Raw genomic sequence first — 15,977 nt, 5'->3', positions numbered from 1 at the left:
AAAGGAAGCAAAACACTGCTATGTGTGTACCTATGCAACTGTCTTGCACGTTCTGCACATGTACCCCAAAACCTAAAATGCAATAAAAAATTTTTTTAAAAAAGCAGTAAAAAAAAGGAATGCTAAATTAAAAAAATGGCTTTAAAATATTTTGGGAATTATTATAACTTTCTCCTTATTAATGAGTACACTCATTTTTTAAATTATGGTAAGAACACTTAACATGTGATCTACCCTTAACAATTTTTTAATGGAACAATACAGTATTGTGGACTATGGGTACAACATTCTACAGTGGATCTCTCACACTTATTCATCTGGCTTAAGTGAAACTTTAAGCCTGTTGATTAGCGACTCCCCATTTCCCCTCATTCCAGTTCCTGGTGACACTGTTCCACTCTTTGACTATTCTAGATACTTCATATAAGTGGATTTGTGCATTCCATATCTTGTGGGATTGGCTTATTTCAGTTACCATAATGCCCTTCAGGTTCATTCATGCTGTCTCACGTTGAAGAATTTCCTTTTTTTTTTAGGCTTAATGATATTCCATTGTTTATGTATGCCACATTTTCATTAGTCATCTGTTGATGGACATTTAGTTGGTTTCTACATCTTGACTACTATGGATAGCACTGCAGTGAATGTGAGAGTGCCAGTATCTCTTTGAGATTTTGATTTTAACTCTTTTGGACAAATACCCAGAAGTGGGATTACTGGATTTCATGGTAGTTCTACTTTTAATTTTTTAAAGATTTTTTTTGGTGAACCTCCATCCTGTATTCCACAGCAGCTACACCATTTTAATTCCACCTGTGTGCAAGGATTTCAGTTTCTCTGCATTCTTGCCAACACCAATTACCTTTTGTTTTTTGGGTAATGGCCATCCTGACGCGTACATTTGAGTTGTAATCTTTCTGCTGGTAAAAGGTCTTCCTTCAATGTTGATAACTTCTGACTGATCAGGTGGCTGTGGCAATTTCTTAAAATAAGACAGCAATGAAGTTTGCCACATTAATGGACTCTTCCTTTCATGAAAAATTTCTCTGTAGCATCCCATACTGTTTGATAGCATTTTACCCACAGTAGAAACACTTTCAAAATTGGAATCAGTCCTCTCAAACCCTGCCACCCTTTATCAACCAAGTTTATATAGCATATTCTGAATCCTTTGTTTTCATTTCAGCAGTGTTCACAGCATGTTCACCAGGAGTAGATAACATCTCAAGAAACCACTCTCTTTGCTTATCCATAAGAAGTAACTCCTTGGCCGGGTGCGGTGGCTCAAGCCTGTAATCCCAGCACTTTGGGAGGCTGAGGCGGGTGGATCACGAGGTCAAGACACCGAGACCATCCTGGTCAACATGGTGAAACCCCGTCTCTACTAAAAATACAAAAAATTAGCTGGGCACAGTGGCACGTGCCTGTAATCCCAGCTACTCAGGAGGCTGAGGCAGGAGAATTGCCTGAACCCAGGAGGCGGAGGTTGCGGTGAGCCGAGATCGCACCATTGCACTCCAGTCTGGGTAACAAGAGCAAAACTCCATCTCAAAAAAAAAAAAAAAAAAAAAGAAGTAACTCCTTATCCATTCAAGTTTTATCATGAGATTGCCCTGATTAAGTCACATCTTCAGGCTCCACTTATAATTCTAGTTCTCTTGCTATTTCCAGTACATCTGCATTTACTTCCTCTGCTGAAGTCTTGGACCCCTCAGAGCCATCCATGAGGGTTAGAATCATTTTTAATGTTATGTAAGAAGATAGCATTCTAAGAAAACAACAGATAAAGTCGAAAATAAGTTGGAATAAACTGTTTGCCATCTCTTATTGATGTTAGTATTTTGACCTTTTTCCATGAATCACAAATATCCTTAATGGCATCTAGAATGGTGAATCCTTTCCAGAAGGTTTTCAATTTACCCAGATCCATCAGAGGAATCACTATCTATGACAGCGATAGCCTTATGAAATATATTTGTTAAATAATAAGACTCGAAAGTTGAAATGACTCCTTGATCCAGCCTGCTGTCTGCAACCTTAATCTCCCTGTCCATCTCTATGAGAGCTCTTGGGTGACCAGCCACATCATCAATGAGCAAAAATATTTTGAAAGGAATCTGCATTTTCTGAGAAGTAGGTCTCACTAGTGGGTTTAAAATATTCAGTAAGTCATGCTGTGACAGATGTGCTATCATCCAGGCTTTGTTGTTCCATTTGTAGATAAGATGCAGAGTAGATTTAGCATAATTCTGAAAAAAGGCCTCAGGATTTTCAAAGTGGTAAATGAACATTAGCTTCAAATGAAAGTCACCAGCTGCATTAATCCATAACAAGGTCATTCTCTTTTTGATTTTTCATAATACCAGCTTTTTGGTTTCATTTATTGTATTTATGAAGGTTGTTCTCCATTTTATTAATTTCTGCTAATATTTTTATGTCCTTAGTTTTTCTTTTTGGTGCATTTTTGTTGTTTTTCTGTGTTTAAAGTTTGTGTCATTTATTACCAATCATTATTGTGTCCAAGTAAACACATTTAAAGTTGTAACCTTTTATCTGAAGAAAACTCACACTAGACCCCACGATGTGTGTAGCATCACAATTAATGTTGATTTCTGTGTAGTCTGAGATTTGGTCATTTCATTCAAAATAATTTAGAAGAAGGTCTTAAAATGTCTAGTTCCTTCTGTTGTATATTTTGCCTTTAAAATTAATTTGCTATTTTATTGAGATCGATGTTCAGTTTTAGTAAATGCTCTATAAAGATTTTTAAAATTTTCATTTCTTATTTGGGGAAAGTTCAAAGTTACCTGTTGTATCATGTTATTAACATGCTGTTATGAATGGTCTAGTACACCAACCTATTTCTTATTTTCTTAGAATGCAATATTCATATATAACATTAAAACCAAATTTTTCAAAAATGTCTTATAATTTTAATAGTGTTCGCTTTATATAGACAGTGCTGTTGTTCATTACATGATATAGGGTTGCACTTTTGATTATCATAAAAGATATTCTTTGCTTTATTTTTTTTGCCATAAATTTTTCTTTGCCATAAATTTTTCTTTGCAGAAAATTAATATTGCCACATCTGCTTTCTTTTTATAGATTTGCCTGGTATACCTGTGTCTACGCTTTTTTTAAACCTTTTTGTGACATTTTGGTTTAGGTATATTTCTCATTGTTATATCTTTTTCTATTCAAATTCCTCTAATACTCCTTTTTTAATTGGTGAATTTAACCCATTTTCTTTTCTTTTTTTTTTTGAGACAGAGTTTCGCTCTTGTTACCCAGGCTGGAGTGCAATGGCACAATCCCGGCTCACTGCAACCTCCGCCTCCTGGGTTCAGACAATTCTCCTGCCTCAGCCTCCTGAGTAGCTGGGATTACAGGCACGCGCCACCATGCCCAGCTAATTTTTTGTATTTTTAGTAGAGACGGGGTTTCATCATGTTGACCAGGATGGTCTCGATCTCTTGACCTCGTGATCCACCCGCCTTGGCCTCCCAAACCATTTTCATATTAATTGTGATAACTGCTGTGTTTGTACTTCTTCCTGCTATCTGATTTTATGTTTTCTTTTCATTATGCTTTTCTTTTTTTTTTTTTTTAATTTTTTATTGGATTATAGGTTTTGGGGTACATGAGCAGAGCATGCAAGACAGTTGCGTAGGTACACACATGGCAGTGTGCTTTGCTTTTCTTCTCCCCTTCACCCACATTTGGCATTTCTCCCCAGGCTATCCCTCCCCACCTCCCCCTCCCCACCTCCCCCTCCCACTGGCCCTCCCCTTTTCCCCGCAATAGACCCCAGTGTTTAGTACTCCCCTTTCTGTGTCCATGTGTTCTCATTTTTCATCACCCACCTATGAGTGAGAATATGCGGTGTTTCATTTTCTGTTCTTGTGTCAGTTTGCTGAGGATGATGCTTTCTTGATACTTGCTGAATTGTTAGCTATATCTCATTTATACATTTCCTGGTGGTTTTGCTAAATTATTAGCAAATATATTCATCTTGATATTAAGAATTCATCAACATCTAAAACCTGTTAGCTACTATAACAGTCATTATTTTCTATGTATCTGACAGTATTTTGAGCTTCTTACTAGTAATAACTCAATAAATCCTCACAACGACCTTGTGAGAAAAGCGTCAGTTATTCCAATTATTTACAGATGAAGAAAGCAGTAAGAAGGTAAGTGATTTTCCCAAAGGCACACAGCCAGTGAGTAATGGAGGCAGATTCGTACTCAGGCTGTGGACTTAGAGATCTGCTTGCCTCAGCACTGAGCTATCAGAATGTTTTTACTTGTCCCTGCCTACACACCCTATCCTTCCAGGTTATGCTGAAAGTGTCTGAAAGAGTGTTGTCTTATCTCTTATATTTCCAGAAGTCTCTAAACATTTCCATTAAAGACACCAGCAGGCCAGGTGCGGTGGCTCAAGCCTGTAATCCCAGCACTTTGGGAGGCCGAGGCGGGTGGATCACAAGGTCAAGAGATCGAGACCATCCTGGTCAACATGGTGAAACCCTGTCTCTACTAAAAATACAAAAAAATTAGCTGGGCATGGTGGCGCGTGCCTGTAATCCCAGCTACTCAGGAGGCTGAGGCAGGAGAATTGCCTGAACCCAGGAGGCGGAGGTTGCGGTGAGCCGAGATAGTGCCATTGCACTCCAGCCTGGGTAACAAGAGTGAAACTCCGTCTCAAAAAAAAAAAAAAAAAAGACACCAGCAATCTTTGGACTTGACTTGAAATTTTACTGATTTATTTTTTTCTTGACATGTAGAATTGGCATGCTTTCTGGGTGCTTTCTTACCTGAAATATGGCTTTATTTTACCCTCATTATTTCATTGATGGATTGGTTAGTAGATATTTGTGGGTTTCATTCAACATTTTTTTAATATTGCATCTTTGTATTCCAGCAATGACCATTACAGATGAAAATTCCTATATAGTTTTACTCCCTGGAAATTTATATGGTTTAGAGGGGTGATATGCCTGTGTGTGTGTGTGTGTGTGTGTGTGTGTGTTTTATTCATGGGACATTCTGATCTGCACACCGAAATATTTCTTCAGCTCAGGGAATTGTTGTTCTCTTAACCCTTCACTTTAGCCCCTCTTTTTTTGGATTTCTGTTATTGCTTTCATCATACTGTCTATTTTCTATGTTCTCATAGAATCTCATCACTGAGTCTTTTTTTTTTTTTTTTTTTAAAGTCAGAGTCTCACTCTGTCACCCAGGTTGGAGTACAGTGGCAAGATCTCACCTCACTGCAACCTTGGCTTCCTGGGTTCAATCACTTCTCCTGCCTCAGCCCCGTGTCACCATACCCAGCTATTTTTTGTGTGTGTAATTTTGGTAGAGACAGGGTTTCACTGTGCTGGCCAGGCTGCTCCATCATTGAGTCTTTAATACTGCCAACTTCAGCAGTGTACGTTTTGCTCTTCCACCTTCTTTTGAGGCTTTAAGTTATGCAAATATATTTTTCTTAGAATTTCTGAAAACTCCTTTTCATTGGAGCTTGTTTTAATTATATGAATGCATTGTCCTCTTAAACTTCTGTGAAAATAATAATTGGACTTTTCATTTGCATTAGTTGTTTCATGAGAGGTCAAGTTTTTTGCTCATTTATTTGGATGTTTCCTTTTCATGCTATTTTTATCTTGGGATTTGGTCATATATTCACATTTTTAATTAGCTACTTGGTTTAAATGAAGTATCAGTAGTTACTTTCAGGGTTCTTGGTGATTATAATAACTACTCATCTAGCAGGCTTCTTTCCTGCGTGCAGTAGCTCACTACAGGAATCCACGTGTCTAGAAGGTTTCAGGACAAGTGGAGAAACCCCAGTCTATTAACTGCATATACTGGGAAGGACCTACCAGGGAGACAGAATAATTTGGTGACTCTACTACTACCTTAAGACACCTTCCCCTGACTTCTCTTTTAAAAAACCTACAGGTCTCTATACCCCTGACCTTACTTTCCACACTGCCTTATTTCTCTCTTCATCCCCAAAATCTATATTAGAATGTCCTTGAAGGCTATAAAGCCTTTCATAAAAGTAAAATACCCAGTCTTTTCAAGAGAACAACAGAATAGGCAGTCTCCTACCTGTTGTCTTACTCTGACATAAACTCCATGAAGGTAAGTGTTGTATGCACACTGCTCATGCTACACGGCAGTCACCCTTATCCGCAGGGCAGTGCATCCCAAGACCCCCAGTGGATGCTTGAACCTGCAGAGTAACACAACTGAGTGCCACCGTCAGAACACATTCCTTCTCACATCTTCCACCGTAAATGTAATGCCTTTTCCATCTTAACCAAGCACTTACCTGGACGGTGGCCATAACTTTTGCAGTTTTAGGTACAACAGCAAAACTGGCATTAATTTTTTCTTCTTCTTCACAATTCCATGGATAGTTTTGTTCTCACCATAGATCTTAGCAACCTAAGCATATGATGTTCTTTCTTTTGAGAATTTTCACCTTTTCTCTTAAAGAACTTCACAGCTTCTCTTTGGCATATCTCAATTGCCAGCATCACTGCTCTTGTACTTTGGGGCCATTACTGAGTCAGAAAAGGGTTGCTTGAAAAAAAGCACTGAGATATCACTGGGGTCCACCTGATAACCGAGATGGTGAGTGAGTGACTAACGGCCTGGTGACATATACAGCATGGATATGCTGGACAAAGGGGTGATAGGCGTCCCAGGTAGGATGAAGCGTGGTGACTTGAGAGTTCACTATTCAGTACGGTGCACAATTTAAAACTTAGGAATTGTTTATTTCCTGGAACTTTTTGTTTAACATATTTGGACTGTGGTTGAGCACAGGTAACTGAAACTGTGGAAAGTGAGGATTGTAGGATAAGCAGGAACAGTGGTATTTATTTCATGGCACAGTGCCTAGAATACAGTAGGTGTACTATAAGTATTTTCTAAAGGGACAACTTTTCTGAAACTAAAAATACTTATGTTTTACTTAATAATTTTTTCTTCTGGAAATCATCCTAAGAAAATATTCAGAGATGTTTACAAAGTTTTATGTATGAGTGTCCATGTTATTTGTAATTGTGAAAAATGAAAACAACTGAAAAGTTTAACAGTGGTCATCTAAAGTACTGAATATACTGTATACATAGGTTGAATAGAAGGTCATTCCATTTATTTATTCATGAGAGGTACAATGTTCAGGAATCTGTAAATATATTTTGTTTTAACCAAAAAAATTTTTGACCTACATTGAATAGGATGGCTATAAATTGTGACTTTTAAATTGTTGTAATTATTTTGTAGCATTATCTGATATTTTTATTTTTAATGTATGTTCTTAAGTAGTTTAGAGATAGTCAGATTTTAAAAATCTAAGATCAAACAAATGAAGCTTATTTTTATGTATTCATAGCATAAAAGACATTCAGTAAATAGATAATATTTTTGTTTTATTCTAGAAAACAGCTCCTTGAACATGGTGAGGTAAAGCTTTCATTTTAATCTCTGGTAAACTTGTGTATTAAATTCTAGTTCAAGGATAATTAACAGAGGTATCACCTTGCTGCTGATGCACCATCAGTAGTCAGTTGTTCAGCATTGGTGAGAAATTTCTGCTGATCCTTCTCACTCTTTCATCCACTCTCAGTTTTGACTAGTAATAAGGATTTGAAAGCTAGAAGACTGATTTATGATGGCAGTACAGAATTAAATTATATTAATAGTAACAAGCATTTGGTTTCTAGCCTGCTGAGCTAATCAGCTACAGTTCATTAGGGCAGGCGCCCATTGGCCCTGTGACTGGTGGCCATCTGCCACTACGTGGATTTGCTGGTCAGTCAGTGACAAGCTCAGAAGTGCTGAAGGATAAAAAGGATATTACAGTAATGTTCCTGCCCTTCAGTATGTGTAATTTTACAAAGGACACAAATAAGACAACATTGTGTATGGTACAAAATTATTCTGTGGCATAATAAGGAAAAGATCAATGTAGCAATAATGGAAATACTTTCTATATCATAAAACTTTAAGTGGGTCTTGAGGTAAAGGTCAAATTTACAACAGTGGGTAACTGAATTTGGACTTAATAGGAATAGATTATGACACATGTTGAATATCCCTTATCCAAAATTGTTGGGTCTAGAAGCATTTCAGATTTCAGACTTTTCTTCAAATTTTGGAGTACTTACACTATAGTTACTAGTTTAGCATCCCGTATCTGAAAATCCCAAATCCAACGTGCTTCAATGAGACTTTGTTTGAACATCATTGGCGCTCAAGTTTCAGAGTTTGGAGCATTTTAGATTTCGGTTTTTTGGATCAGCCTTAGTAACTCTGTCACTTTACGGTGAGGCCCACTCTGTTGGTCCTCCACCTCCTCGCACTGCCTCCTGCACCCCCTGGCTCTTCTGCTTCATTTTCTTGCCAATTGCACTTAGTGCCTTAGAGCAGACTATATAATGTATTCGTTTGCTATGTCTGTGTATTGTCTGTCTTTCGTTACTAAATGTACTTAAATGTAATACAAGGGCAGAAGTTGCTCACTGTTGTATCCGAAGGACCCAGAAAAGTACATGGAACATAATAGGCATTTTATAAATTGCTGTTGAATGAATGAAAACGAATAGGCTTATTACTAAGTTAGAAGATCCTTGTCTTAATGAATAATACAGTTTTAATATACTTCATCAATTTAAAAATATGAAAAGTAAAAGTGTGATTTTGTGTTATTTGTGTTTTTGTAGCTGGTTTTCCACACATTGCAGCTGTTAGCGTTTACTGCCCTTGCCGTTTTAATTTTGAGGCTAAAGCTGTTTTTGACGCCACACATGTGTGTTATGGCTTCCTTGATATGCTCTCGACAGGTAAGGAATTCATTCTTGTATAACAATACAGCAGCTACAGTTAGTAGGTACTGTGGCTTTGCTGACTAATTCTAAATGTAAACACACTCTTTTTAACTTAACTAACTTAAATGATTTAAAATATTAGTTCATGATTCACTATAAGCAAGAAAAGCAATTTTAAGTGGCTTTGAAACGTATTTTTGGATTTTAATTGATGTTTCTATAACAAGTGATTAGGCAAACTTTTCCCCTCTGTTAATATCCTGTCCATGAACATAACCTTTTGGAGTTCTGGTTTGTGTAAGAGTTTCCTGCTGGGCACGGTGGCTCAAGCCTGTAATTGTAGCACTTTTGGAGGCTGAGGTGGACAGATCACTTGAGGCCAGGAGTTTCAGACCAGCGTTGCCAACATAGTGGAACCCCATCTCTACTGAAAATACAAAAATTTGCCAGGTGTGGTGGTGAGCACCTGTAATTCCAGCTACTTGGGTGGCTGAGGCAGGAGAATTGCTTGAACCTAGGAGGTGGAGGCTGCAGTCAGCCAAGATCACACCACAGCATTCTAACCTGGGTGACAGAGCGAGACTCTGTCTCAAAAAAAGAAAGGAATGACAAATGAATGAAAGAAAGAGAGAAAAGGAAAGAAAAGACAGAGAGGGAGAGAAGAGAGAGAGGGAGTGAGAGAGAAAGAAAAGAAAGAAAGGGAAGAAAGAGAGAGAAGAGTTTTCTGGTGGCCAGGCACAGTGGCTCACAGCTGTAATCCCAGCACTTTGGGAAACCAAGGTGGACAGATCACTTGAGGCCAGGAGTTCGAAACCAGCCTGGCCAACATGGTGAAACTTCATCTGTACTAAAAATACAAAAATTAGCCAGGTGTGGTGATGAGCACCTGTAATTCCAGCTACTCATGAGGTGGAGGCAGGAGAATCACTTGAACCTGAAAGGCGGAGGTTGCAGTCATCCAAGATGGCGCCACAGCACTCTAACTGGGCAACAGAGTGAGACTCTGTCTCCAAAAAAAAAAAAAAAAAAAAGAGAGAGAGAGAGAAAGAAAAAGAGTTTCGTGGTGGTGGCTGGGCACAGTGGCTCACACCTGTAATCCCAACATTTTGGGAGGCTGAGGTGGGCGAGGTCAGGAGTTTGAGAACAGCCTGACCAACGTGGTGAAACCCTGTCTCTAGTAAAATACAAAAATTAGCCAGGCATGGTGGTGTAATCTCAGCTACTCAGAAGACTGAGGCAGGAGAATTCCTTGAACCCAGGAGGTGGAGGTTGAAGCGAGCTGAGGTCTCACCACTGCATTCCAGCCCGGACAACACAGTGAGACTCCATCCCCTCCACCTGCCCCCAAGAAAGGTTCCTAGTTCACTTGAAGTACTAACACAATACTAGACTAGATGCAAAGTAATTGCTCTAGTATGGTCCTGTTTGGCTCAAAAAATCTATAAGAAATTCTGGGGTTCTATCATTGTATCCAACATACAAAAGAGCTAGATAAATTAGCTAGAATATGGGGCCTAAGGTGCTTCTACAAACATCTTATTTAGGTTTGATTATGAGTGTAGAGTCTTAAAATATCATAATGCCTGTTTTCCAAAGAAGAATTTGTATGTATCATGCTGATAGGGCTTCCCTGTCTACTAAAGATGTCAGCCAAGTAGGAAACGATTTAGAGACATGGATGAACCTGGAAACCATCATTCTCAGCAAACTGACACAAGAACAGAAAATAAAACACTGCATGTTCTCATTCACAGGCGGGTGTCGTTCACAGTTGTGGTTTATTTATTTTAATCCTTGGTAGTAAATTAGTACTAGAAGGATCAGGTATTTCTTCCTTAATTCTTTCCAGGGGAGAGAGAGTTCCATTTTCACCTGGGCCCTGTAATGCCAACATGTTCATTGTTTAGGAGCAATCGGGGATGATAATTCTGTACACACATGTGCTGGTGTTAAAGAGTAATGCATATGGCTTTAAGTCACAAGGTGAGAATTTATTGCTGACCCTAGAGTACTCTTCGTATAAGAACTATAAATAAATGGTTTCTTTCATTTCAGCTCTTTGGCTGGATTTTTAGCAGAGTTCGTTTTGAGCGTGTTATCTTTGGCATTCTAACAGTGATGTCGATTCAAGGTTATGCAAACCTCCAAAATCAATGGAGCATAATAGGAGAATTTAATAATTTGCCTCAGGAAGAATTTATACAGTGGATCAAATACAATACCAGACCAGGTATGTGGGTATTTGGTTATATGCATAGTTTCTTTGTTTTATTCCAGAGACTTTTCTTTATTCAAGTATTTTTCTTGGCTTTCAAGTACAGCAAAATTGTTCGAAGTTCCTTTGAAAAAGAAAACAGGGACAGATATTATTTCCTCATTTCTTTATATTTTAAAGACATTTTTGGACTATTTCTTCAAAGCTAAATGTATAACGTAGTTACAGTTTCTCTATGTCTACTATAAACCTTAAGAGAGGCAATAATGTTACATCAAACTCTGGTTACAGTGCTATGACACAACACAGATTTAAAGCTGTTGTCCAAAGCTTTTCTTGATGTCTTTCTTTTTTTTTTTTTTTTTTTTTTTTTTTTGAGACAGAGTTTCGCTCTCGTTACTCAGGCTGGAGTGCAATGGTGGCGTGATCTCGGCTCACCGCAACCTCCGCCTCCTGGGTTCAGGCAATTCTCCTGCCTCAGCCTCCTGAGTAGCTGGGATTACAGGCACACGCCACCATGCCCAGCTAATTTTTTGTATTTTTAGTAGAGATGGGGTTTCACCATGTTGACCAGGATGGTCTCGATCTGTTGAGCTCATGATCCACCCGCCTTGGCCTCGCAAAGTTTTTTTTTCTTTTTTTTTTTATTGTACTTTAGGTTCTGGGGTACATGTGCAGATCATGCAGGGTTGTTTCATAGGTACTTACATGGCAAGGTGGTTTGCTGCCTCCATTCCTGGTCACCTATATCTGGCATTTCTCCCCATGTTTTTCCTCCCTAGCCTCCCCACCCCCTGCTATCCCTCCCCTAACCTGCCCCAACAGACCCCAGTGTGTGATGATCCCCTTCCTGTGTCCATGTGTTCCATTGTTCAACAACCACCTATGAAGGAGAACATGCAGTGTTTTATTTTTTGTTCTTGTGTCAGTTTGCTGAGAATGATGGTTTCTAGATTCATCCATGTCCCTAAAAGAACATCATTTTATATGGCTGCATAATATTCCATGGTGTATATCTGCCACATTTTCCTTGTCCAGTCTATCATTGTTGGTTTCAGGTCTTTGCTATTGTAAACAGTGCCACAATTAACATACATGTCTTTATAATAGAAGGATTTATAATCCTTTGGGTATATACCCAGTAATGGGATTGCTGGGTCAAATGGAATTTCTATTTCTAGATCCTTGAAGAATCACCACACTGTCTTCTACAATCGTTAAACTAATTTACACTCCCACCAACAGTGTAAGTGTTCTTATTTCTCCATATCCTCTCCAGCATCTGCTGTCTTCTAACTGGCATGAGATGGTATCTCAATGTAGTTTTGATTTGCATGTCTCTAATGAACTGTGATAATTTTTTCATATGCTTGTTGTCCTCATATATGTCTTCTTTTGAAAAGTGTCTGTTCATATCCTTCATCCACTTTTGAATGAATTTTTTCCTGCAAATCTGTTTTAGTTCTTTGTAGATTCTGGATATTAGCCCTTTGTCAGATGGGTAGATTCAAAAATTTTTTCCAATTCTGTTGGTTGCCAGATGACCCTAATGATTGTTTCTTTTGCTGTACAGATGCTCTGGAGTTTAATTAGATCCCATTTGTCTATTTTGGCTTTTGTTGCCAATGCTTTTGGTGTTTTAGTGATGAAGTCCTTGCCTATGCCTCTGTCCTGAATGGTTTTGCCTAGGCTTTCTTCTAGGGTTTTTATGGTGTTAGGTCTTATGCTTAAATCTTTAATCCATCTGGAGTTAATTTTAGTGTAAGGTATCAGGAAGGGGTCCAGTTTCTGCTTTCTGCACATGGCTAGCCAGTTTTCCAAATACCAAGTATCGAACAGGGAATCCTTTCTCCATTGCTTGTTTTTATCATGTTTGTCAAAGATCAGATGGTTGCAGATGTGTGGCATTGCCTCTGAGGCCTCTGTTCTGCTCCATTCGTCTATATCTCTGTTTTGGTACCAGTATCATGCTGTTTTGATTACTGTAGCCTTGTAGTATAGTTTGAAGTCCAGCAGTGTGATGCCTCCAGCTTTGTTCTTTTTGCTTAGGATTGCCTTGGCTATGTGGGCTCTCTTTTGGTTCCATATGAAGTTTAAGGTTTTTTTCTAGTTCTGTGAAGAAGGTCACTGGTAGCTTGATAGGGATAGTATTGAATCCATAAATTACTTTGGGCAGTATGGCCATTTTCATGATATTGATTCTTCCTAACTATGAGCATGGAATGTTTTCCTATATGTTTGTGTCCTCTCTTATTTCATTGAGCAGTGGTTTGTAGTATTCCTTGAAGAGGTCCTTTACATTCTTTCTTAGTTGTATTGCTGGGTATTTTATTCTCTTTGTAGCAATTGTGAATGGGAGTTCACTCTTGATTTGGCTGTTAGTCTGTTGTTTGTGTATAGGAATACTTGTGATTTCTGCCCATTGACTTTGTATCCTGACACTTTGCTAAAGCAGTTTAAGGAAATTTTGCGCTGAGATGATGGGATCTTCTAAATATACAATCATGTTATCTGCAAATAGAGACAATTTGACTTCCTCCCTTCCTAATTGAATACACTATTTCTTTTTCTGCCTGATTGCTCTGGCTAGAACTTCCAGTGCTATATTGAATAGGAGTGGTGAGAGAGGGCATCCTTGTCTAGTGCCAGATTTCAAAGGTGATGCCTCCAGATTTTGCCCATTCAGTATGATATTGGCTGTGGGTTTGTTGTAAATAGCTTTTCTTATTTTGAGATACATTCCATTGATACCAATTTATTGAGAGTTTTTAGCATAAAGGGCTATCGAATTTTGTCAAAGTCCTTCTCTGCATCTAGTGGGACAATCATGTGGTCTTCGTCTTTGGTTCTGTTTATGTGGTGAATTACGTTTATAGACTTGCATATGTTGAACCAGCCTTGCATCCCCAGGATGAATCCTACTTGATCACAATGGATAAGATTTTTGATATGCTGTTGCAGTTAGTTTGTCAGTATTTTATTGAAGATTTTTGGATCTATGTTCATCATAGATATTGGCCTGAAGTTTTCTGTTTTTGTTGAGTCTCTGCTGGGTTTTTGTATCAAGATGATGTGGGTCTTATAAAATGATTTGGGAAGGATTCCCTCTTTTTGTATTGTTTGGAATAGTTTCAAAAGTAATGGTACCAGCTACTGTTTGTATGTCTGGTAGAATTTGGCTGTGAACCTGTCTGGCCCTGGACTTTTTTTGGTTGGTAAGCTATTAATTGCTGCTTCAACTCCAGCTTCAGGGTTTCAATTTCTTCCTGGTTTAGGCTTGGGAGGGTGCAAGTGTCCAGGAATTTATCCATTTCTTCCTGGTTTAATGGTTTATGTGCATAAAGTTGTTTGTAGTAACCTCTGATGGTGGTTTGTATTTCTGTGGAATTGGTGTTGATATCCCCTTTATCATTTTTTATTGCATCTATTTGATTCTTCTTTTCTTTTTTATTAATCTGGCTGTCTATTTTGTTGATTTTAAAAAAAACCGGCTCCTGGATTTATTGATTTTTTTGAAGGGTGTGTGTGTGTGTGTGTGTGTGTGTGTGTGTGTCTCTATGTCCTTCAGTTCTGCTCTGATCTTCGTTATTTCTTGTCTTCTGCTAGCTTCTGAGGCTTTTTGATCTTCCTCCTCCAGCTCTTTCAAATTTGATGATAAGGTGTTGATTCTAGATCTTTCCTTGCTTCTCATGTGGTCATATATTGCTATACATTTTCCTCTAGACACTGCTTTAAATGTGTCCCAGAGATTCTGGTATGTTGTGTCTTCATTCTTGTTGGTTTCAAAGCACATCTTTATTTCTGCCCTCATCTCCTTGTTTATGCAGTCAACATTCAGGAGCCAGTTTGTCAGCTTCTGTATGTAGTTGTGTGGTTCTCAGCTAGTTTCTTAATCCTGAGTTCTAATTTCATTGCACTGTGGTCTGAGAGACTGTTATGATTTCCATTCTTTTGCATTTGCTGGGGAGTGATTTACTTCCACTATGTGTCAATTTTAGAGTAGGTGTGATGTGGTGCTGAAAAAAATGTATATTCTATGGATTTGCGGTGGAGAGTTCTGTAGATGTCTATTAGGTCTGCTTGTTCCAGATCTGATTTCAAGTCCTGCATATCCTTGTTAATTTTCTGTCTCATTGATCTAATATCAACCCTGGAGTGTTAAAGTCTTCCACTGTTATTGTGTGCAAATCTAAGTCTCTTTGTAGGGTGTTAAGAACTTGCTTTATGTATCTGGGTGTTCCTGTATTAGGTGTGTTCATATTTAAGATTGTTAGCTCTTCTTGTTGCATTGATCCTTTTATCCTTTTGTAATACCCTTCTTTGCCCCTTTTGATCTTTGTTGTTTTAAAGTCCACTTTGTCAGAGACTAGGGTTGCAACCCCTGCTTTTTTTTTTTTTTTCTCTCCACTTGCATGGTAAATCTTCCTCCATCCCTTTGAGCCTATATGTGTCCTTGCATATAAGATGGGTTTCCTGAATACAGCACACTGATGGGTCTTGACTTTATATCCACTTTGCCCATCTGTGTCTTTTGATTGGGGCATTTAGCCCATTTACATTTTAGGTTAATATGTTGTGTGTGAATTTGACACTGCTGCTTTCACTGTATCCCATAGATTTTGTTATGTTGTGTTTTCATTATCATTTGTTTCAAGAAAATTTTCAGTTTTCTTCCTAATTTCTTTATTAATCCACTCATCATTCAGGAACATTTTTTTTTGTACTTTGGGCTCTGGGGTACATGTGCAGGATTGTTGCATAGGTACATACATGCCATGGTGGTTTGCTGTCTCCATCTTCCCACCCCCCGTGTTGCCTACATCAGCCATTTCTCCCGATGTTATCCCTCCCCATCCTTCCCACCCCCCTCTGTCCCTCCCCTTTCCTCCACTCCCACAACCTAGCCCAGTGAG

At 38.5% G+C, this 15,977-nt stretch overlaps 1 protein-coding gene and 1 long non-coding RNA gene across 5 annotated transcripts in view; one reads left to right on the top strand and one right to left on the bottom strand.

Moving 5' to 3' along the window:
- LOC144578313 (uncharacterized) overlaps window positions 1-15,977 on the bottom strand; it is a 118,066-nt gene that overhangs the window by 17,434 nt on the left and 84,655 nt on the right. The window lies entirely within an intron of this gene.
- DPY19L2 (dpy-19 like 2) overlaps window positions 1-15,977 on the top strand; it is a 104,020-nt gene that overhangs the window by 60,651 nt on the left and 27,392 nt on the right. For 2 of the 4 annotated variants that reach the window (XM_035253150.3, XM_002751346.5), the window contains 3 exons: window positions 7,461-7,485; window positions 8,745-8,864; window positions 10,905-11,079. In XM_035253150.3, coding sequence (XP_035109041.3) covers window positions 7,461-7,485; window positions 8,745-8,864; window positions 10,905-11,079 — 320 coding nt within the window. The remainder of the gene's footprint in view (window positions 1-7,460; window positions 7,486-8,744; window positions 8,865-10,904; window positions 11,080-15,977) is intronic. The other 2 variants (XM_078342195.1, XM_035253151.3) reach the window with 1 other exon arrangement.

Source organism: Callithrix jacchus, chromosome 11 (genome assembly GCF_049354715.1).
Source record: "Callithrix jacchus isolate 240 chromosome 11, calJac240_pri, whole genome shotgun sequence".
Taxonomy (NCBI): domain Eukaryota; kingdom Metazoa; phylum Chordata; class Mammalia; order Primates; family Cebidae; genus Callithrix; species Callithrix jacchus.
The sequence above is the reverse complement of the archived record's forward strand: the minus strand, read 5'-3'. Positions and strand labels throughout refer to the sequence as shown.